Below are 24,309 nucleotides of genomic sequence, written 5' to 3' on the forward strand. Positions count from 1 at the left end.
AAATGAAAAAATTCATATTTATTTTTAATTTTTATTAAAAATATTTTTCTTTAATTTTTTTCTACTATATTCTTTATACTATACTATAAAGTATAGTATACTATACTATATTCTTTCTACTATATTCTTTTTGTGTATATTTTTTCAAATTCTATTTTACCCCCAACATCTCCTATCAGTCTACTTCAGTGTATTCATTTTTTCAAATTCTCAAAAGATTTCCTTTTTTTTCTCCCCCCCTTTTTTTCTCTAATCTGTCAAACTACTTTCAACACCCAGACCAAAACACACCTAGGAAACAGCATTATCTATTTGGTGTGTGTGTGTTCTTAATTTTTAATTTTAATATTTTTTTAATTTTAATTTTTTTAATTTCAAATTTTATATCTCATTAATTCCTTTCCTCCCTTCAAAACGACAAAATGAAGGACTTCACCCCAAAAGAAAGAGTACAAAGAAACGACAGCCAGGGATTTAACCAACACAGATACAAGCAAGATGTCTGAACCAGAATTTAGAATCATGATAATAAGAATACTAGCTGGAGTCAAAAATAGATTAGAATCCCTTATGCAGAGATAAAAGAGGTAAAAAACAACCAGAATGAAATTAAAAATGCTATAACTGAGCTTTAATCATGGATGGATGCAGTGGCAGCATGGATGGGTGCAGCAGTGGCAAGGATGGACGAGGCAGAACAGAGAATCAGTGGTACAGAGGACAAACTTATAGAGAATAACAAAGCAGAAAAAAAGAGGGAGATTATGGCAAAACAGCACAATTTAAGAATTAGAGAAATCAGTGACTCATTAAAAAGGAACAAAATCAGAATCATAGGGGTCCCAGAACAGGAAGAGAGAGAAATAGGGTTAGAAGGGTTATGTGAGCAAATCATAGCAGAAAACTTTCCTAACATGGGGAAAGACACAGACATCAAAATCTAGGGAGCACAGAGGACTCCCTTTAGATTCAACAAAAATGCACCATCAACAAGGCATATCATAGTCAAATTCACAAAATACTCAGGCAAGGAGAGAATCATGAAAGCAAAAAGGGAAGAAAAAAATCCCTAACATACAAGGGAAGACAGATCAGGTTTGCAGCAGACCTATCTACAGAAACTTGACAGGCCAGAAAGGAGTGGCAGGATATATTCAGTGTGCTGAATCATAAAAATATGCAGCCAAGAATTCTTTATCCAGCAAGGCTGTCATTCAAAATAGAAGGAGAGATAAAAAGTTTCCAAGAGAAAGAAAAATTAAAGGAGTTTGTGACCACTAAACCAGCCCTGCAAGAAATTTTAAGGGGGACTTTCTGAGGGTAGAAAAGATGAAAAATAAATAAATAAATAAATAAATAAATAAATAAATAAATACCAAAAGCAACAAATATTACAAAGGACCAGAGAACACCACCAGAAACTCCAACTCTACAAACATCATAATGGCAATAAATTGATATCTTTCACTACACACTCTAAATGTCAATGGACTCAATGCTCCAATCAGAAGACACAGGGTAACAGAATGGATAAGAAAACAAGATCCATCTATATGCTGTTTAGAAGAGACCCACTTTAGACCTAAAGACACCTTCGGATTGAAAATAAGGGGATGGAGAACCATCTATCATGCTAATGGTCAACCAAAGAAAGTCGGAGTAGCCATACATATATCGGAAAATCTAGACTTTAAAATAAAGAGACTCTATCAAGACATGCAGAAGGGCATTATACCATGATCAAGGGGTCTATCCACCAAGAAGACCTAAAAATTGTAAACATTTATGCGCCAAATGTGGAGCACCCAAATATGTACATCAATTAATCACAAACATCAAGAAACTCATCGACAGTAATACCATAATAGTAGGAGACTTCAATACCCCACTCACAGCAATGGACAGATCATCTAATAAAAAATCAACAAGGAAACAATGGCTTTGAATGATACACAGGACCAGATGGACTTAACAGATACATTCGGAACATTTCATCCTACAGCAGCAGAATATACATTCTTCTCCAGTGCACATGGAACATTCTCCAGAATAACCATATACTGGGACACAAATCAGCCCTAAGTACAAAAAGATCGAGATCATACTGTGCATATTTTCAGACCACAACACTATGAAACTCGAAATCAACCACAAGAAAAAATTTGGAAAGGTAACAAATACTTGGAGACTGAAGAACATCCTAGTAAAGAATGAAAGGGCTAACCAAGCAGTTAAAGAGGAAATTAAAAAGTATATGGAAGCTAATCAAAATGATAACACCAGAACCCAAAACCTCTGGGACACAGCAAAGGCAGTCATAAGAGGAAACTGTATAGCAATCCAGGCCTTTCTAAAGAAGGAAGAAAGATCTCAGATACACAACCTAAACTTACACCTTAAGGAGCTGTAAAAAGAACAGCAAATAAAACCCAAAACCAGCAGAAGACAGGAAATAATAAAGATTAGAGCAGAAATTAATGCTATCGAAACCAAAAAAAACAGTAGAAAAGATCAATGAAACCAGATGCTAGTTCTTTGAAAGAATTAACAAAATTAATAAACTACTAGCCAGTTTGATCAAAAAGAAAAAGGAAAGGACCCAAATAAACAAAATCAAGAATGAAAGAGGAGAGATCACAACCAACACAACAGAAATAACAATAATAAGAGAATATTATGAGCAATTATATGCCAATAAAATGGGTAATCTGGAAGAAATGGACAAATTCCTAGAAACATATATGCTACCAAAACTGAAACAGGAAGAAATAGAAAATATTATCAGACCCATAATCAGTAAGGAAATCAAATTAGTAATCAAAAATCTGCCAAAAAACAAGAGTCCAGGGCCAGATGGATTTCCAGGGGAATTCTACCAAACATTCAAGGAAGAGCTAACACCTATTCTCTTCAAACTGTTCCAAAAAATAGAAATGGAAGGAAAACTTCCAAACACTTTCTATGAAGCCAGCATTACCTTGATTCCAAAACCAGACAGAGACCCCATTAAAAAGGAGAACTATAGACCAATTTCCCTGATGAACATGGATGCAAAAATCCTCAACAAAATATTAGCCAACTGGATCCAAAAATACATTAAAAAAATTATTCACCACGACTAAGCGGGATTTATACCTGGGATGCAGGGCTGGTTCAATATCTGCAAAAACAATTAACGTGATTCATCACATCAATAAAAGAAAGGACAAGAACCATATGATCTTCTCAATAGATGCAGAGAAAGCATTTGACAAAATACAGCATCCTTTCTTGATAAAAACCATCAAGAAAGTAGGGATAGAAGGAGCATACCTCGAGATAATAAAAGCCATATATGAATGACCCAACGCTAATATCATCCTCCATGGGGAAAATCTGAGAGCTTTCCCCCTAAGGTCAGGAATAAGACAGGGATGTCCAGTCTCACCACTGTTATTCAACATAGTATTGGAAGTCTTAGCCTCTGCAATCAGACAACACAAAGAAATAAAAGACATCCAAATCAGCCAGAAAGAGGTCAAACTTTCACTCTTCGCAGACGACATGATACTCTATATGGAAAACCCAAACGATTCCACCAAAAACTGCTAGAATTGATTCATGAATTCAGCAAAGTTGAAGGATATAAAATCAATGCACAGAAATCGGTCGTATTCCTATATACCAACAATGAAGTGACAGAAAGAAAAATCAAGGAATTGATCCCATTTACAGTTGCACAAAAAAACATAAAATACCTTGGTATAAATCTAACCAAAGAGGTGAAAAATCTATACACTGAAAACGATAGAAAGCTTATGAAAATAATTGAAGAAGACACACACAAAAAAAATGGAAAAAGATTCCATGCTCCTAGATAGGAAGAACAAATATTGTTAAAATGTTGATACTACCCAAAGCAATCTACATATTCAATGCAATCCCTATCAAAGTAACACCACCATTCTTCACAGAGCTAGAAAAAATAATTCTAAAATTTGTATGGAATGAGAAAAGACCCCGAATAGCCAAAGCAATCTTGAAAAAGAAAACCAAAGCAGGACACATCATATCCAAGACTTCAAGCTATACTAAAAAGCTGTAATCATCAAGACAGTATGGTACTGGCACAAGAACAGACACTCAGATCAATGCAACACAATAGAGAACCAACAAACGTATGGCCAACTAATCTTTGACAAAGCAGAAAAGAATATCATTGGAATAAAGACAGTCCCTTCAGCAAGTGGTGCTGGGAAAGCTGGACAAAGACATGCAGAAGAAAGAATTTGACCACTTTCTTACACCATACACAAAAACAAACTCAAAATGGATGAAAGACCTCAATGTAAGAGAGGAAGTCATCAAAATCCTCAAGGAGAAAGCAGGCAAAAACCTCTTTGATTTTGCCCGCAGCAACTTCTTACTCAACACGTCTCTGGAGGCAAGGGAAACAAAAGCAAAAATGAACTACTGGGACCTCATCAAGATAAAAATCTTCTGCACAGCGAAGGAAACAAATCAGAAAAACTCAAAGGCAACCAACAGAATGGGAGAACATATTTGCAAATGACATATCAGATAAAGGGTTAGTATCCAAAATCTATAAAGAACTTATCAAACTTCACACCCAAAACACAAATAATCCAGTGAAGAAACGGGCAAAAGACATGAATAGACACTTCTCCAAGGAAGACATCAAGATGGCCAATTGACACATGAAAAAATGCTCAACATCACTCATCATCAGGGAAATACAAATCAAAACCAAAATGAGATACCACCTTACACCTGTCAGAATGGCTAACATAACTACTCAGGCAACAACAGATGGTGGCGGGGATGCGGAGAAAGAGGATCTCTTTTGCACTGTTGGTGGGAATGCAAGCTAGTGCAGCCACTCTGGAAAACAGTATGGAGGTTTCTCAAAAAACTAAATATAGAACTACCCTACAACCCAGCAATTGCACTACTAGGCATTTATCCATGGGATACAGGTGTGCTGTTTTGAAGGGACACATGCACCCCCATGTTTATAGCAGCACTATCAACAATATCCAAATTATGGAAAGAGCCCAGATGTCCATTGATAGATGAATGGATAAAGAAGATGTGGTGTATATATATATATATATATATATATATATATGTACACACACACACATACATACAATGGAGTATTACTCGGCAATCAAAAACAGTGAAATCTTGCCATTTGCAACTATGTGGATGGGACTGGAGGGTATTGTGCTAAGTGAAATTAGTCAGATAGAGAAAGACAAAAATCAAATGACTACTCATATGAGGACTTTAAGACACAGAAAAGATGAACATAAGGGAAGGGAAACAAAAATAATATAAAAACAGGGAGGGGGACAAAACAGAAGAGACTCATATATGGAGAACAAACTGAGGATTGCTGGAGGGGTTGTGGGTGGGGGAATGGGCTAAAAGGGTAAGGGTCATTAAGGAATCTACTCCTGAAATCATTGTTTCACTATATGCTAACTAATTTGGATGGAAATTTTAACAAATAAAAAATAAAATTAAAAAAAATAAGAGAGAAAGGGGCTGAAGGTGTGCTTGAACAAATCATAGCTGAGAACTTCCCTGATCTGGGGAAGGAAAAAGGCATTGAAATCCAAAAGGCATCCCTTCAGAAGTAACTTGAATCGATCTTCTGCATGATATATCATAGTGAAACTGGCAAAATAAAAGTATAAAGAGAAAATTCTGAGAGCAGCTAGGGATAAACAGGCTCTAACTTACAAAGGGAGACCCATAAGGGTAGTGGCAGACCTATCTACTGAAACTTGGCAGTCCAGAAAGGAATGGCAGGAAATCTTCAATGTGATGAACAGAAAAAATATGCAGCCAAGAATCCTTTATCAGGCAAGTCTGTCATTCAGAACATAAAGAGAGATAAAGGTTTTCCCAAGGAAACAAATACTGAAGGAATTCATCACCACTCAACCATCCATACAAGAGATCCTAAGGGGGATTTTGTGAGTGAAATGTTGCAAGGACCACAAAGAACCAGAGACACCACTACAAGCATGAAACCTACAGACATCACAATGACTCTGAACCCATATCTTCCAATAATAACACTGAATGTAAATGGACTAAATGCTCCAACCAAAAGACATAGGGCATCAGAATGGATGAAAAAAAAGACCCATCTATTTTCTGTCTACAAGAGACTCATTTAGACTTGAGGACATCTTCAGATTGAAAGTGAGGGGATGGAGAACTATCTATCATGCTACTGGAAGTCAAAAGAAAGCTGGAGTAGCCATACTTATCCAGACAAACTAGACTTTAAATTAAAGACTGTAAAAGGAGATGAAGAAGGGCATTATGTAATAATTATAGGTCTATCCATCAGGAAGAGCTAACAATTATAAATGTCTATGCGCCGAATACGGGAGCCCCCAAATATATAAAACAATTACTCATAAACATAAGCAACCTTATTGATAAGAATGTGGTAATTGCAGGGGACTTTAATACTCCTCTTACAACAATGGATAGATCATCTAGACAGAGAATCAATAAAGAAACAAGGGCCCTGAATGATACATTAGATCAGATGGACATGACATATATATTTAGAACTCTGCATCCCAAAGCAACAGAATATACTTTCTTCTTGAGTGCACATGGAACATTCTCCAAGATAGATCACATACTGGGTCACAAAATAGCCCCTTCATAAGTATACAAGAACTGAGATCATACCATGCAAACTTTCAGACCACAATGCTATGAAGCTTGAAGTCAACCACAGGAAAAAGTCGGGAAAACCTCCAAAAGCATGGAGGTTAAAGAACACCCTACTAAAGAATGAATGGGTCAAGCAGGCAATTACAGAAGTAATTAAAAAATATATGGAAACAAATGAAAATGAAAAGAACACTGCAAACACTTTGGGATGCAGCAAAGGCAGTCCTGAGAGGAAAATACATTGCAATCCAGGCCTATCTCAAGAAACAAGAAAAATCCCAAATACAAAATCTAACTTCACACCTAAAGGAACTAGAAGCAGAACAGCAAAGACACCCTAAACCCAGCAGAAGAAGAGAAATAATAAAGATCAGAGAAGAAATAAACAATATAGAATCTAAAAAAATGGTAGAGCAGATCAATGAAACCAAGAGTTGGTTTTTTGAAAAAATAAACAAAACTGATAAACCTCTAGCCAGGCTTCTGAAAAGAAAAGGGAGATGACCCAAATAGATAAAATCATGAATGAAAATGGAATGATTACAACCAATCCCTCAGAAATACAAGCAATTATCAGGGAATACTATGAAAAATTATATGCCAACAAACTGGACAACCTGGAAGAAATGGACAAATTCCTAAACACCCACACACTTCCAAAACTCAAACAGGAAGAAATAGAAAACTTGAACAGACCCATAAGCAGCGAAGAAATTGAATCAGTTATCAAAAATCTCCCAACAAATAAGAGTCCACGACCAGATTGCTTCCCTGGGGAATTCTACCAGACATTGAAAGCAGAAATAATACCTATCCTTCTCAAGCTATTCCAAGAAATAGAAAGGGAAGGAAAACTTCCAGACTCATTCTATGAAGCCAGCATTCCTTTGGTTCCCAAACCAGACACCCAGAAAAAAAAAAAAAAAGAACTACAGGCCAATATCTCTGATAATATGGATGCAAAAATTCTCAACAAGATACTGGCAAATCAAATTCAACAGCATATAAAAAGAATTATTCACCATGATCAAGTGGGATTCATTCCTGGGCTGCAGGGCTGGTTCAACATTTGCAAATCAATCAATGTGATACATCACATTAATAAAAGAAAAGATAAGAACCATATGATCCTGCTAATTGATGCAGAACAAGCATTTGACAAAATTTAGCATCCTCTCTTAATAAATACCCTCAAGAAATTCGGGATTGAAGGAACATACTTAAACATCATAAAAGCCATTTATGAAAAGCCCACAGCTAATATCATCCTCAATGGGGAAACACTGAGAGCTTTCCCCCTGATATCAGGAACATGACAGGGATGTCCACTCTCACTGCTGTTGCTTAACATAGTGTTGGAAGTTCTAGCATCAGCAATCACACAACAAAAGGAAATGAAAGGCATCAAAATTGGCAAAGATGAAGTCAAACTTTCATTTTTTTGCAGATGACATGATATTATACATGGAAAACCGGATAGACTGCACCAAAAGTCTGCTAGAAGTGATACATGAATTCAGCAAAGTTGCAGGATACAAAATCAATGTAAAGAAATCAGTTGCCTTCTTATACACTAACAATGAAGCAACAGAAAGACAAATAAGGAAACTGATCCCATTCACAACTGCACCAAGAAGTATAAAATACCTAGGAATAAACCTAACTGAAGATGTAAAAGATCTGTATGCTGAAAACTATAGAAAGCTTATGAAGGAAATTGAAGAAGATACAAAGAAATGGGAAAACATTCCATGCTCATGGATTGGAAGAATAAATATTGTTAAAGTGTCAATACTACCCAAAGCAATCTACACATTCAAAGCAATCTGAATCAAAATTGCACCAGCATTCTTCTCGAAGGTGGAACAAGCAATCCTAAAATTTGTATGGGACCACAAAAGACCCTGAATAGCCAAAGTAATATTGAAGTAGAAAACCAAAGCAGGAGGTATCACAATCCCAGACTTTAGCCTCTACTACAAAGCTATAATCATCAAGACAGTATGGTATTGGCACAAAACAGACACATAGACCAATGGAATAGAATAGAGACTCCAGAATTTGACCCACAAAAGTATGGCCAACTAATTTTTTGACAAAGCAGGAAAGAATATCCAATGGAAAAAAGACAGTCTCTTTAACAAATGGTGCTGGGAGAACTACACAGCAACATGCAGAAGAATGAAACTAGACCACTTTCTTACACCATTCACAAAAATAAACTCATTCACAAAAATAAACTCAAAATGGATGAAGGACCTGAATGTGAGACAGGAAACCATCAAAACCCTAGAGAAAGCAGGCAAAAACCTCTCTGACCTCAGCTGCAGCAATTTCTTACTTGACACATCTCCAAAGGCAAGGGAATTAAAAGCAAAAATGAACTATTGGGACCTCATCAAGATAAAAAGCTTCTGCACAGCAAAAGAAACCATCAACAAAACTAAAAGGCAACTGGTGGAATGGGAAAAGATACTTGCAAATGACATATCGGACAAAGGGCTAGTATCCAAAATCTATAAAGAACTCACCAAACTCCACACCCGAAAAACAAATAATCCAGTGAAGAAATGGGCAGAAGACATGAATAGACACTTCTCTAAAGAAGACATGCAGATGTCCAACAGGCACATGAAAAGATGCTCAACGTCGCTCCTCATCAGGGAAATACAAATCAATACCACAATGAGATACCACCTCACACCTGTCAGAATAGCTAACATAAACAACTCAAGCAACAACAGATGGTGGCAAGAATGCGGAGAAGGAGGATCTCTTTTGCATTGTTGTTGGGAATGCAAGCTGGTGCAGCCACTCTGGAAAACAGTATGGAGGGTCCTCAAAAAATTAAAAATAGAACTACCCTATGACCCAGCAATAGCACTGCTAGGAATTTACCCAAGTGATACAGGAGTGCTGATGCATAGGGGCACTTGTACCCCAATGTTTATAGCAGCATTTTCAACAATAGCCAAATTATGGAAAGAGCCTAAATGGCCATCAACTGATGAATGGATGAAGAAATTGTGGTTTATGTATACAGTGGAATACTACTTGGCAATGAGAAAGAATGAAATATGGCCTTTTGTCACAACATGGATGGAATTGGAGAGTGTTATGCTAAGTGAAATAAGTCATACAGAGAAAGACAGATACTATATGTTTTCACTTTTATGTGGATCCCGAGAAACTTAACAGAAGACCAGGGGGGAGGAGAAGGGGGAAAAAAAGTTACAGAGTGGGAAGGAGGCAAACCATAAGAGACCCTTAAAAACTGAGAATAAACTGAGGGTTGATGGGGGGTGGGAGGGAGGGGAAAGTGGGTGATGGGCACTGAGGAGGTCACCTGTTGGGATGAACACTGGGTGTTGTATGGAAACCAATCTGACAATAAATTTCATATTAAAAAAAAAACAACAAGTCCAGCTCATCCCTGTCTCCAGGTCTCATTCATGGTATTTTCCCCTTACCTAAACTGCCTTTCCTCTTCTATCCTCCTATATGAATTCTACCCATCCCAAAAAGTCTTGATAATTCCCATCTCAGTCAAGAGATTTTCTTTAACAACTTGATTACCTTCACTTTAAAATACTAATCCAATGCTTTGGTTCTTCTTTATATACTGTCTTTGATTGTTTCTATTATTTTTGTGTATCAGCTTTGCCTCTCCAATTAGACTTTATAGTTTCTGAAGACAAGTCTGGGAACATAATGTTTATTAATCAGGAACTTGTTGTCTTAAATAAAGAAGAAAGGCAAAAAGAAGAAAGACTACCCTACTTCCTCAATTCCTCTGCTTTTGAAGCACTTTAGAGATGTGATCAAAATTCCTAACAGCCTGTCTGGACACTGAATGATTTATGACAAAGGATTCTTCTCTAATGAAAAGGAATTCTACTTCCTTTGGCAGTATAAACAGGCTTTTGGAAGCAATAGCAGAGACACAGAAAGGAAACAGTGCTTCAGTATTGGCTCTAGTCCTCCAGGAACTGAGAGAATAATAAAGCCTTTCACCCAGTTTCAAATAAGAAATGTTAAGAAGCCCAGCCAGTAAAGGAAAGCTAAACTGAAAGCCTTTTCACTTCTCCTTGTTAGATTTTACTGCTTCAGTTAGGCAAGACTTGGAAGGGTAAGTGTGGGAACTTATCTATAAAATCTTGGTGCTCCACTGGGGTAAGACAGATGCAGAATGTATTATTACCGTCTTTAAAATGAATTACATTATAAAGTTTCTGCAATTGACCTAAAAACCAATTAGCCCCCAAGTAGCCTGCAAGTTATTCTACTACATTTTCAGAATTATAACCCTCAAACCATTTGAAATATTCTTGAACATTGGTTCATTTGTTACATATTTATTCTAAAACATAAGCTCCATGGGAGTAGAATTCTATCTACTCATCTGCCTTATTTGCTCCATGTAGCCCAAGTGCTTAGATAAATGCCTGGCACAAAAATAGGAGCTAATAAATAACTGCTGAAAGAATAAATGATAATGAGAACCTTTCCAGTAACTCTAAGACTTTGAAGGGCTAACCACATGACTTAGTCCCCAAATACATTTGTTCCTTGCCTCATACAACCTTACCAAGCATGGTGTGTGAAATGGGGAAGGTGATGGTGGGCTGGCCTGTCATCCTCCAGCGGCTACAGAGGTAGGAGAGGTCTGTTCTAAGCATTTCTACTATCATCTTGTTGTCCAGAGCCAGGTAGAACTGTTGCTGGTCTATAAACTGAGAAAAAGAAGGAGAAAAATAACAGCTTAGAATAACTTACTCTTATAACTGTCAAATAATATTTTAAAGTACTCACATATTCACAAAGGTATATAACACATCACAGAGGCAACTATAGTGCCTAATTCTTTCCAAAGAATCTGATAGTCAATTGGTACATATAATTTTTGACATTTTTACAGTGTACTCTAGTTTACAAAGTGTTTTCAAGTACATAATTTTATTTAATTATATAACAAATGAGTGACGGCTTTTCTTCTTTTAATAGATAAAAATAAGGCAGAGACACTAAGTGGATTAACAAAGTCATATGGCTAGCAAATGGCAAGGTCAGAAATAGGATCTATGGTACATTACTCTTTTGTCTCTACCTCAGATGCACAATTTCAGATGTAAGACGACAAATGGGGAGCTTAAGCTTTCTTTCCGGAAAATAGTTTCTCCTCCTATACACACATATAATTGGGCTTACTATTATAATGTGGCCAATAACAGGCTAACAATGTGTATAATCATGGCTGAAACAGTACTGACATTTTTGCTTAGAAGAGAATATCAATGTAAAAAGGGCCTCTGCCCAAAACAAAGAGAACACAGTTTAGTAACTAAGTAAAAGAGGTTATATTTTGTTCATAAAGAACAAATAGAATCTTATTTTTAACATTTAAAAGAGTACTTTTTAAAAGTACTTCAACATTTATAAAATCCCTAGTCACTGTTTCTGCAACACATAGGACTACACTTGGTAGCCACAATCACTTGGCATGGCTCTGTGCTACAAGCTCAGTTCAATCCAACTCAACAAATATTTATTGAGCAACTTAATATGTGCAAGGCCCCATGAACTCTGACACCTGTCCTAACTTTGGTAAATGCTTTATTTCTGTACTGTTTGTCTTACTTCCATTCATCTCAGTGCATCTAAATCTTATTCCACTTACCTGTGGAGTGAAGGTAAAGATAGTTTTCCGAATGTCATAGAGTTTTGAAGTTCCAAGGACTCCCATGTGCCTGTAGGGTCGTCCACTAAGTTTCATTCTACTGTTGCATCCTAAGATAGAGTTAAAAAATGCTTAAGATCTTTCTAGGGCACAAATCCAATGAGTAAACATTTTTTTTGTATTAGTTTTACACTTCCTGATACAACAAACTAAGTTCTGTACCTCAAAGTTACTATCTGTATCATGTACAAGTTCATACTAAGTACTTTAGGGCTCTCCAAGAGAGAGTATGCATTTATCTCTGTTTTTTAAAATGTTCTTAAATGTTTATTTATTTTTGAGAGACAGAGAGACAGAGCATGAGCAGGGGAGGGGAAGAGAGAGAGGGAGACACAGAATCCGAGGCAGGCTCCAGGCTCTGAGCTGTCAGCACAGAGCCTGACACAGGGCTCAAACCCACAAGTTGTGAGATCATGACCTGACCCAAAGTCGGGCGCTTAATCAACTGAGCCACCCAGGCGCCCCCATTTATCTCTGTTCTTAAAGAACTTTATGCTCTTATAAAAAAGTCACATAATCTACATGAGAGAAAAGAATGCACATGAAAATTAATAGTTCTACGAATGATAGAATTCTATTACCGATATTCATATGCTGAATTTCCTTAAATCCCATGAAAACTGCAAAAACTATATTGACTACCAAACTTATCAATGTAGACTATGCCTCAATAAAGCTGAACAAACCCTCATCAACTTAAAGATGGCATACTAAACTGAAAAACTGAAATGAATTTACTTGGACTCCTTCAATTTAATTGACACATTTTAAATTCAATGGAACAACACAACTTACCCAAATAAGTCAAAATATTATTGTGTCTGATAGGAAATTTTGTGGAAACTTATACATAGAGTAAAATTCATTTGGCAGAGGAATATTTTTGAAAACTTAAGAAAGGGGAAGACTTGAACTATCAGAAAGCTACAAAAGGTTATTTATTTTTTTAACTTTTAAAATGTTTGTTTATTTATTTTTGAGAGAGAGAAAGAGAGAGAGACACACAGAGAGAATGAATCTCAATCAGGCTCCATTGCTGACAGCACGGAGCCCGATGTAGGGCTCAAACTCATGAACTGTGAGATCATGACCTGAGCCGAAGTTAGATGCTCAACTGACTGAGCCACCCAGGCACCCCAAGGTGTAGTTTTAGTGAAAATTTATATAGAATCTGCACATCTGTCTATAAATATTATGTATATGTGTGTGTATGTATGTATACACACATCCGCTTTATTTCCCTGAGTATGTCTTCTTTTTTATAGTTTAGCATTTTGAAATTAGAATCTGATCATTTATATCTATGTTACATGTAGTTGAATTTTTTGTCTCTGAAAAGACAATTATTACATTAATACCTCCTACAATGAGGAAATAGTTCATTTATTCACACACTTTTTCCCTTTTATAACGATAGCACTATACACAAAAAGCTTGTTCTCAACCTCTTTCTCCAAAATTTATATTAAATATCATTTCATGTCAGTACTGACAGAACTAGTACTACCTTTTTTTTATTGGAACTCATTTTTCTTGGGGATTTTATTTTTGCTCCTGCTTTATCCTAAGTATGAAACTTATCAAATATGCTACCTTTTTAGTGTTGCTTCACTTTTAGGGACAGAACTAGAGAGCTGTCAATGCGTTGGTCATATTCCAGGATTCATTCTGGAAAGTACACATTTAACTGACATTGATATCACAACCAGGTTTATCCACTGTTTCTTCCATTTTTTTTTCTTTTTTATTGTAGTAAAAAATATACATAACCTAAAATTTACCATTTTAACCATTTTTAATTGTTCAGGGGTATTAAGCACATTCACAATGTTGTGCAACTATCACCACCGCCCACCTCCACAACTTTTCCATCTTCCCAAACTGAAACTGTGCCCATTAAACAATAACTCCCCATGTTCTCCTCTTGCCAGTCCCTGGAAATCATCACTATTTCTGTCTCTATAAATTTTCTTACTCTTGGTACCTCATATATGTGGAATCATACAATATTTGTTGTTTTGTGACTGGTTTATTCCACTTGGAATAATGTCTTCAAGGTTCATCCATTTTGTACTGTGTCAGAATTTTATTCTTTTTCAAGGCTGAAAAATTTTCCATTGTATATACACATCACATTAGTTTATCTTTTCATCCATCAATGGACATTAGAGTATTTTCATTGGTAATTTCTTATAGTATAATATACATAATATACATGAAGTAAGTATGCTAATCTTAAATGTAAAAATTGATACAGTTTTACATAGTAAACACACAACTCAAATCAATATATGGAACATTATCAGCACTGCAGAAGCCTCCCTTGTGCCTCTTCCTGGTTATTAACATCCCCCAGCTCCCAAAATTAACCACCATTCAAACTTCAATCACCATAAATAAGTAGTCCATTTTTTAGCTTTATATTAATAAAATCATACAATATGTATTTTTTTGCATCTTGTTTTTTCACTCAACAATATGTCTATGAGATTCATCCATACGATGTATGTAGAATTAGTTCATTTGTTTTCATTGCTGTATAATAGCCCAGTGTATGGATGTATCATTTAACCATTCACTTGTTGATGGACATTTGAGATTTCCCGCACCCCATCCAGTTTTTTGTTATTATAAATAAAGCTCCTATGAATATTCTTGTTGTGTTGGAGGTCCCATAGATTATCTCCAGGTTTGGTGATTCACTAGGATTCCTAGAACTCACTGTATAGCTGTATTAATGGCTAAGGTTTATTAAATCAAAATGACACAAAGCAAAACAGCAAAGAAAAAAGGCACATGGTGCAAAGTCCAGAGGAAACAAGCTTCTAAGATTCCTCTCCCAGAGCAGTCACATAGCAAATGCATAATTCCTCCAGCATCAAAATATGACAACACATGTGAAATGTTGTCTACCAAGGATGTTCATTTGAGACTCGATGTTTTTATTAGTGGTTGGTCACACAGGCACTCTCTGCACAGTACATACCCAAACTCCAGACTCTCAAAAGGAAAACAGATATATTCAGCATAAGCCATACTGTTTGTATAGTTTAGACACGCAGTAAACCACTGTTACCCTTAAGAGGATGGTGGACCCTCTTAAAATCCAGGTCTTCAAATGCCATTCAAGGGCCAAACTTACAAGCAGTTCTTTCTCATTTTTTAAGACTTTTTTTGGGTAATCTTTATTTATTTTTGAGAGAGAGACAGACTGCGAGTGGGGAAGGAACATAGAGAGAGGGAGACATAGAATCTGAAGCAGGCTCCAGGCTCTGAGCTGTTAGCGCAAAGCCCGATGCAGGGCTCGAACTCATGAACAATGAGATCATGACCTGAGCTGAAGTCGGACACTTAACTGACTGAGCCACCCAGGCACCCCACAAGCAGTTTTTTTCTAAGAATTGCATTCTCAGGCCTGTCACCTGAACTCTTTTACTGCACAGTCCACCCCATTGGCTTTTGGCCAAGGTGTCTTTGTCAGTAGGTTCCCTGGCAGCAAAGTAAGCCCAACCTGTAGTGTAATCCTCAGTTATGCCCTCAGGGGTCTTAGATTTAGCCAGATAGAACCTAACATTATTATAATTATGTCTCTTCAACAGCCAGGTAACTTCCTCAAGTTTCTGTATTAACCTTTTTTTATCTGGCTTGAGGGATCAGTCCAAGCACAGCACCAGCCTGGCCTGTATATTGATGCTGACCTAAATGCCTTACAAGGCTGAGGCAGTGCCAGGATAGTCAGGGTTCACACACAAGTATAATTCCAGAAGGCATATGCAGTACTCTTGGACAAAAAGAGTTTACAAATGTTAGGGCATCACATACATTAATCAGGCAGTGTAGGTTAACATGATCTCCAGTGGGGTCTCCCAGTGCAGGCCTCCTATCCTAGAGTTTCCAGTCCAGTACAAAAAGTTCAGTTCATTCTTTGATTTCAATGGGAGTGTCTCCTGAAGGAAACTGGATCCAAACAGTTTTGTTTCTTCATGACATCAGCTAATCTGCTTTGTGAGTATGGATGACATTGGGAGGTGTTCTGTATAGAAGGTGTGGGAGCTGTGGCCACATCCTGCTATCTCCTAGTCAGTTCAGTCAGATGTGACCTTAGACTCAGCAGTCAGTTTGAATTCAAAGCACTCTTGGCAGCAGGTAAGACAACATGTGGTTTTATTAGGAAGGAGAGGAATATTTCCAGGTATAGTCCTAAAAATCAAAGATGATTAATGCCCTTCTCCTTTACCCATGCCTCCCCAGGTGTCAGGATTTTGTTTTTTCTCCACTGTCACAAAACCTGTGTGTCTGAATTAGCAACCAGAATTTTATAATATTCTCTTCCTTCCATCCCAATCTTTTATCTGGAAGAGTTGTATACAAGAAGTTTAAGAGTATTTTCATAGGCAAACATTATTATACAGTTTAACCAGAAAGACATATCATGTCCAGGAATTGGTCAAGACGAAATTCTGAATTTTCAAATAATTAAAAAATGGGTTTTTGTACTTCTTACCACTTTTGTCCCAATAATTTATCCAATGAGCAGCTTAGAAAAGATCACTCTCTTTCTGGGGACAGCTGCATTTAATAAGCAAATTGCCTTACTAAGGCTTGCGCATCAGGAGAAAGGTGAGGGCAGTGGAGTTATCAATACATTTTTGTAAACTGGCACTAATCTGGAAAGCCAAACAAAACCACCAAGTCCCAAGGAGGGTTCAAGATTCCAATTTGTCAGGAGTGGGGGAGGGGTCACATTTCCTCTGATGTGCTCTCCCCCAATTTGTAGCTTTTGCAGAAATCAGAAGAATACAATCACTTTCTGTATCAGACATATAGAACCAATCAGCAGATCAATTTCAGATGGTCTGATCAGAGAACAAGCCTTTCCCTGTGGACATCAGCAACTGTCCCAAATGGTCCAGCCAGAACCCAGGATAGTTTCATAAATTTAGAGCTCCACAGGAGGGTGACCCAAATCTGCAATTATCTGAGTCTGAGTTCATTTAAAGTTCATTTTGTTAATTTGGAATTTGTTTAGCCTGTGCCTGCTTTCAGTTTGGCACATCTGGTGCTGAGGTGGGAACAGTCTATATGGTAGACCATATGAAGATTCAGTTGAGAGTCAGGTCTAGGCATTTAGGATCTGTGAATGCCAAATTAGAATGCCAAAAAGTTAGTAGCTTTTCTTAGGCAGCAGCAAAGCTCGGATGCTGCAGGGTCAGTCAGCCATGGTATAAGTTCAAGTGATAAGCAAGACCTTCCTAAATTCTTTATTGTGTCTTACAGATTTATTTGCATTTTTAAAAAGTTTTTAATTCCAGTTAGCTAAGTTATATAAGTTTCAGGTGTACAATATAGTGACTTAACAATTCCATACATCAACTTGTGCTCATCATGACAAACGCACTCCTTAATCCCCTCACCTATTGAACCCATTTTCGCATTCACCTCTCCTCTGATAACCATCAGTTTGTTCTCTATACTTAAAAATCTGTTCTTTGTCTCTCTCTTTTTTTGCCTTTACTCATTTGTTTTGTTTCTTAAATTCCACATATGAGTGCAAATATATGGTATTTGTCTTTTCTGACTGAATTATTTTGCTTACCATTATACTCTTTAGCTCCATCCATGTTGTCACAAATGGCAAGATTCCATTTGTGGAAAGTGTAAGGACCCAAATAAAATATATATATATATATATATATATATATATATATATATACACATACATATATATATATATTACACACACACACACATCTCTCACATCTATTTAAAGTTTTAATTTAAATTCCAGTTAGTTAAAATAATAGTTTCAGGTGTACAATACAGTGATTGAACACTTCCATACATCACCCAGTGATCATCACGAGTGCATTCCTTAATCCCCATCACCTATTTAACACATTTCTCCACCCACCTCCCTTATGGTAATCATCAGTTTGTTCTCTATAATTAAGAGACTGTTTCTTGGTTTTCCTCTCTTCCCCTTGCCCATGTTTATTTGTTTCTAAAATTCCACATTTGGGTGAAATCATATGGTGTTTGTCTTTCACTTATTTAGTTTAGCATCATAGTCTCTAGCTCCACCCATGTCCTTGCAACTGGCAAGATTTCATTTTTATTTATAGCTGAATAACAGTCCATTGGATATATATACCACACATTCTTTATCCATTCATTGGTCGATGGACATTGGGGATATTTCCATAATTTGGCTCTTGTAGATAATGCTGCTATAAACATCAGGTGCATGTATCCCTTTCAATTAGTATTTTTGTATTTTTTGGGTAAATACTTAGTAGTGAGATTGCTGGATTGTAGGGTAGTTCTCTGTTTAACGTTTTGAGGAAACTCCATACTGTTTTCCAGAGTGGCTGTACCAGTTTGCAAGAGAGTTCACCTTTGTACACATCCTGACCAACACCTATTGTTTCTTATGTTGTTGATTTTAGCATCTGGTGTGAGGTGGTAGCTCAATGTAGTGTTGGTTTGTATTTCCTTGATGATGAGTTATTTCAGCATCTTTTTATGTGTCTGTTGGCCATCTGGATGTCTTCTTTGGAAAAATGTCTATCCATGCCCTCTGCACATTTTTAATTGGATTATTCATTTTTTGGGTGTTAAGCTATATAGGTTTTTTTTTTTTTTTTTTTACATATTTTGGGTAGTAACTCTTTATCAGATATGTCATTGGCAAATAACTTCTCCCATTCTGTAGGTTGCCTTTTAGTTTTGTTGATTGTTTCCTTCACTGTGAAGAAGCTTTTTATTTTTAGTCCTAATACTTTATTTTTGCATTTGTTTCCCTTGCTTCAGGAGACAAATCTAGAAAGAAGTTGCTACATCTGATGAAAAGAAGTTACTGCCTATGTTCTCTTCTAGGGTTTTTATGGTTTCAGGTCTCCCATTTAGGTCTTCAGTCCATTTTTAGTTTATTTTTGTATATGGTTTAAGAAAGTGGTCCATTTTCATTCTTCTGCATGTTGCTGTCCAGTTTTCCCAACATCATTTGTTGAAGAGACTGTACTTTTACCATTGCATATTATTTCCTGCTTTGTTGAAGAATAACTGACCATATATTTGTGACTATATTTCTTGGTTTTCTGTTCTGTTCTATTGATCTGTGTACCTATTTTTATGTCAGCACAATACTGTTTTGATCACTACAGCTTTGTAATATAACTTCAACTCTGGAATTATAATGTTTCCCACTTTGTTTTCTTTTTCAAGATTGCTTTGGTTATTTGGAGTCTTTGTGGTTCCATACCAATTTTAGGGTTGCTTGTTCTAGCTCTGTGAAAAATTTTGTCGATGTTTGATAGGGATTGTATGAAATGCGTAGATTGCTTTGGGCAGTATAGACATTTTAACAATATTTGTTCTTCCAATCCATGAGCATGGAGTGTCTTTCCATTTCTTTGTGACATTTTCAATTTCTTTCATTGGTATTTCACAGGTCTTTCACCTCTTTGGTTAGGTTTATTCCTAGGTATCTTATTGTTTTTGGTGCAATTGTAAATGGGATTCCTTAATTTCTATTTCTGCTTCTTCATAACTGGTGTATAAAAATGCAACAGAATTCTGTACATTGATTTTGTATCCTGGGACTTGATTGAATTAGTTTATTAGTTCTAGCAGTATTTTTGGTGGAATCTTTCAACTTTTCTATATATAGTATCATACAATCTGCAAATAGTGAAAATTTGACTACTTACTTGCTGATTTGGATGCCTTTTATTTCTTTTTGATATCTGATTGGTGTGGCTAGGACTTCCAGTACTGTGTTAAAGAAAAGTGGTAAGAGTGGACATCCCTGTTTTGTTCCTGACCATAGAGGAAAAGCTCTCATTTCCCCCCCATTTAGGATATTAGTTATAGTTTTTCATATATGGCTTTTATTACGTTGAGGTATGTTCCCTCTACACCTACTTGAGTGTTTTTTTTTAAATCATGAAATGATGTTGTACTTGGTCAAATGATATTTCTGCATCTACTGAAATGATCATATGGTTCTTATCCCTTCTTTTTTAATGTGATGATCATGTTGATCTATTTGCAAATGTTGAACCAGCCTTTCAACCCAGGAATAAATCCCACTTGACTATGGTGAATGATTTTCTTAATGTAGTGTTGGATTTGTATTTTGCTGAGGATTTTGCATCTATGTTCATCAACGATACTGGCCTGTATTTCTCTCTTTCTCTCTCTCTCTCTCTCTCTCTCTCTCTCTCTCTCTCTCTCTCTCTTTTGTGGTGTCTTTACACACTGGTTATGCTATCAGGGTAATGCTGGCCTCATAGAATGAATTTGGAAGTTTTCCCTCCTATTGTATTTTTTCGAATACTTTGAGAAGTATATGAATTAACTCTTCCTTAAGTGTTTGGTAGAATTAGCCTGTAAAGCCATCCAATCCTGGACTGTTGTTTGTTGGGAGCTTTTTGATTACAGATTCAATTTCTTTTCTGGTTATCAGTCTATTCAACTTTTCTATTTCTTATGGTTTCATCAGTTTTGGTAATTTATATGTTTCTAGGAATTTATTCATTTCTTTTAGGTTTTCCAATTTGTTGGCATATTAATTTTTCATAATATTCTCTTATGATTATATTTCTGTGATGTTGGTTGTTATTTCTACTTTCTCACTTGTGATTTTATTTGGGTCCTTTCTCTTTTCTTTTAGATAAGTCTGGATGCAGGTTTATCAATTTTATTATATTTTTTTCAAATAACCAGCTCCTGGTTTCATTAATCTATTTTTAAAGTTTCTATATCATTTATTTCTGTTCTAATCTTCATTATTTCCTCCCTCCTTCTAGCTTTAGGTTTCATTTGTTGTTCTTTTTCTAGTTCCTTTACGTGTAAAGGTTGTTATTTGAGATTTTTCTTCTTAAAATAGGTCTGTGTTGTTATAAACTTCCCTCTTAGGAACAATTTTGTTGCATCTCAAAGGTTTTGGACCACTGTGTCTTCATTTGTATTTATTTCCATGTATTTTTAAATTTCTCCTTTCATTTCATGGTTAACCATGAAAATTCTTATTTCATTGTTTAGTAATGTTATTTAACCTGCATGTATTTGTGGTCTTCCCAGATTTTTTCCCGTGCTTGGCTTCTAGCTTCATAGCATGTGGTCACAAAAGGTGCATAGTATGACTTCAATCTTTTTGTATTTGTTAAGGCCTGTTTGTGGCCTAATATGTGATCTATTCTGGAGAATGTTTCATGTGTACTTGGAAACAGTGTTTATTTAGATGTTCTAGGATGTAATGCTCTGAATATATACATTAAGTCCATCTGGTCCAGTGTGTCATTCAGAGCCATTTTTCCATGCAGATTTTCTGTTTAGATGATCTGTCCATTGATGTAAGTGGAGTGTAAAAGTCCCCAGCTATTATTGTATTTTACCAATGAGTTCCTTTATGTTTATTATTAAATGTTTTATATGTTTTGGTGATCCCACAGTGGATACATAAATATTTACAATTTATATCTTATTGTTGGATTGTCTCGTTATGATTATATAGTACTCTCCTTTGTCTCTTGTTAATGCTTGTATTAAAGTCTAGTTTTTCTGATAGAAGTATTGCTACTCTTTCTTTTGACACCCATTTACATGATAAATGTTTCCCCATCCCTTCACGTTCAATCTTCAGGTGTCTGTAGGTCTAAAATGTGTCTCTTATAGGCAGCATATAGATGGGTTTATCCATTCTGACACCTTATATCATTTAATTATTTAGTCCATCTACATTCACAGTAATTAGTGATATGCATTTATTGCCATTTTATTACTTGTTTTGTGGTTGTATCTGGAGATTTTCTGTGATACTTTGTGTTTCTTATGTTGCTGATTTTCTTTAGTAATATATTAGATTTACTTCTCTGTATTCTTTGCATTTATTGGTGATTTTTTGATACATAGTTACAAGTAGGTTTGTATATAACCTGTACTACAATAGCATTCTATAGTAAGTTGATGTTCATTAAGTGTGAACCCATTCTTTCTCCTCTCCTCTCCATGTTTTAGGTGTAAGTTATTATATATCCTTTTTAAAATGAACTCCTTATGTTTTACAGAAATAGTCATTTAAAAAAATTATTTATTTACTTTTTTATTTTACATCCAAGTTAGTTAGCATATAGTGCAATAATGATTTCAGGAGTAGATTCCTTAATGCCCTCTACCCATTTAGCCCAGTCCCCCTCCCACAACCACTCCAGCAACCCTCTGTTTGTTCTCCATATTTAAGAGTCTCTTATGTTTTGTCCCCTTCCATGTTCTTATATTATTTTTGCTTCTCTTCCCTCATGTTTATCTGTTCTGTGTTGTAAGTCCTCATATGAGTGAAGTCATATGATTTTTGTCTTTCTCTGACTGACTAATTTCACTTAATACCCTCCAGTCCCATCCATGTAGTTGCAAATGGCAAGATTTCATTCTTTTTGATTGCCAAGTAATAGTAATACTCCATTGTATATATATACCACATCTTCTTTATCCATTCATCCATTGAGGGACATTTGGGATCTTTCCATAATTTGGATATTGTTGATAGTGCTGCTATAAACATGGGGGTGCATGTATCCCTTCGAAACAGCACACTTGTATCCCGTGGATAAATGCCTAGTAGTGCAGTTGCTGGCTTCTAGGGTAGTTCTACTTTTAGTTTTTTGAGGACCCTCCATACTGTTTTCCAGAGTGGCTGCACCAGCTTGCATTCCCAACAACAATGCAAAAGAGATCCTCCTTCTCCGCATTCTTGCCACCATCTGTTGTTGCTTGAGTTGTTTATGTTAGCTATTCTGACAGGTGTGAGGTGGTATCTCATTGTGGTATTGATTTGTATTTCCCTGATGAGGAGCGACGTTGAGCATCTTTTCATGTGCCTGTTGGACATCTGCATGTCTTCTTTAGAGAAGTGTCTATTCATGTCTTCTGCCCATTTCTTCACTGGATTATTTGTTTTTCGGGTGTGGAGTTTGGTGAGTTCTTTATAGATTTTGGATACTAGCCCTTTGTCTGATATGTCATTTACAAGTATCTTTTCCCATTCCATTAGTTGCTTTTTAGTTTTGTTGATGGTTTCCTTTGCTGTGCAGAAGCTTTTTATCTTGATGAGGTCCCAATAGTTCATTTTTGCTTTTAATTCCCTTGCCTTTGGGGATGTGTCAAGTAAGAAATTGCTGCGGCTGAGGTCAGAGAGGTTTTTGCCTGCTTTCTCCTCTAGGGTTTTGATGGTTTCCTGTCTCACATTCAGGTCCTTCATCCATTTTGAGTTTATTTTTGTGAATGGTGTAAGAAAGTGGTCTAGTTTCATTCTTCTGCATGTTGCTGTGTAGTTCTCCCAGCACCATTTGTTAAAGAGACTGTCTTTTTTCCATTGGATATTCTTTCCTGCTTTGTCAAAGATTAGTTGGCCATACTTTTGTGGGTCCAATTCTGGAGTCTCTATTCTGTTCCACTGGTTTATGTGTCTGTTTTGTGCCAATACCATGCTGTCTTGATTACAGCTTTGTAGTAGAGGCTAAAGTCTGGGATTGTGATGCTTCCCACTTTGGTGTTCTTCTTCAATATTACTTTGGCTATTCAGGGTCTTTTGTGGTTCTATACAAATTTTAGGATTGCTTGTTCTACCTTCGAGAAGAATGTTGGTGCAATTTTGATTCGGATTGCATTGAATGTGTAGATTGCTTTGGGTAGTATTGACATTTTAACAATATTTATTCTTCCAATCCATGAGCATGGAATGTTTTCCCATTTCTTTGTATCTTCTTCAATTTCCTTCATAAGCTTTCTATAGTTTCAGCATACAGATCTTTTACATCTTTGGTTAGGTTTATTCCTAGGTATTTTATGCTTCTTGGTGCAATTGT

The 24,309-nt window shown here is 36.2% G+C and overlaps 1 protein-coding gene across 6 annotated transcripts in view; it reads right to left on the bottom strand.

Annotated features, from left to right (window-relative positions):
* Window positions 1-24,309, bottom strand: part of PHKA1 (phosphorylase kinase regulatory subunit alpha 1) — a 180,907-nt gene that overhangs the window by 61,938 nt on the left and 94,660 nt on the right. For all 6 annotated transcript variants that reach the window (XM_030305102.1, XM_030305106.1, XM_030305105.1 and 3 more), the window contains 2 exons: window positions 12,383-12,492; window positions 11,294-11,438 (listed from right to left, as the gene is read on the bottom strand). In XM_030305102.1, coding sequence (XP_030160962.1) covers window positions 11,294-11,438; window positions 12,383-12,492 — 255 coding nt within the window. The remainder of the gene's footprint in view (window positions 1-11,293; window positions 11,439-12,382; window positions 12,493-24,309) is intronic.

Source organism: Lynx canadensis, chromosome X (assembly GCF_007474595.2).
Source record: "Lynx canadensis isolate LIC74 chromosome X, mLynCan4.pri.v2, whole genome shotgun sequence".
NCBI classification, from domain to species: domain Eukaryota; kingdom Metazoa; phylum Chordata; class Mammalia; order Carnivora; family Felidae; genus Lynx; species Lynx canadensis.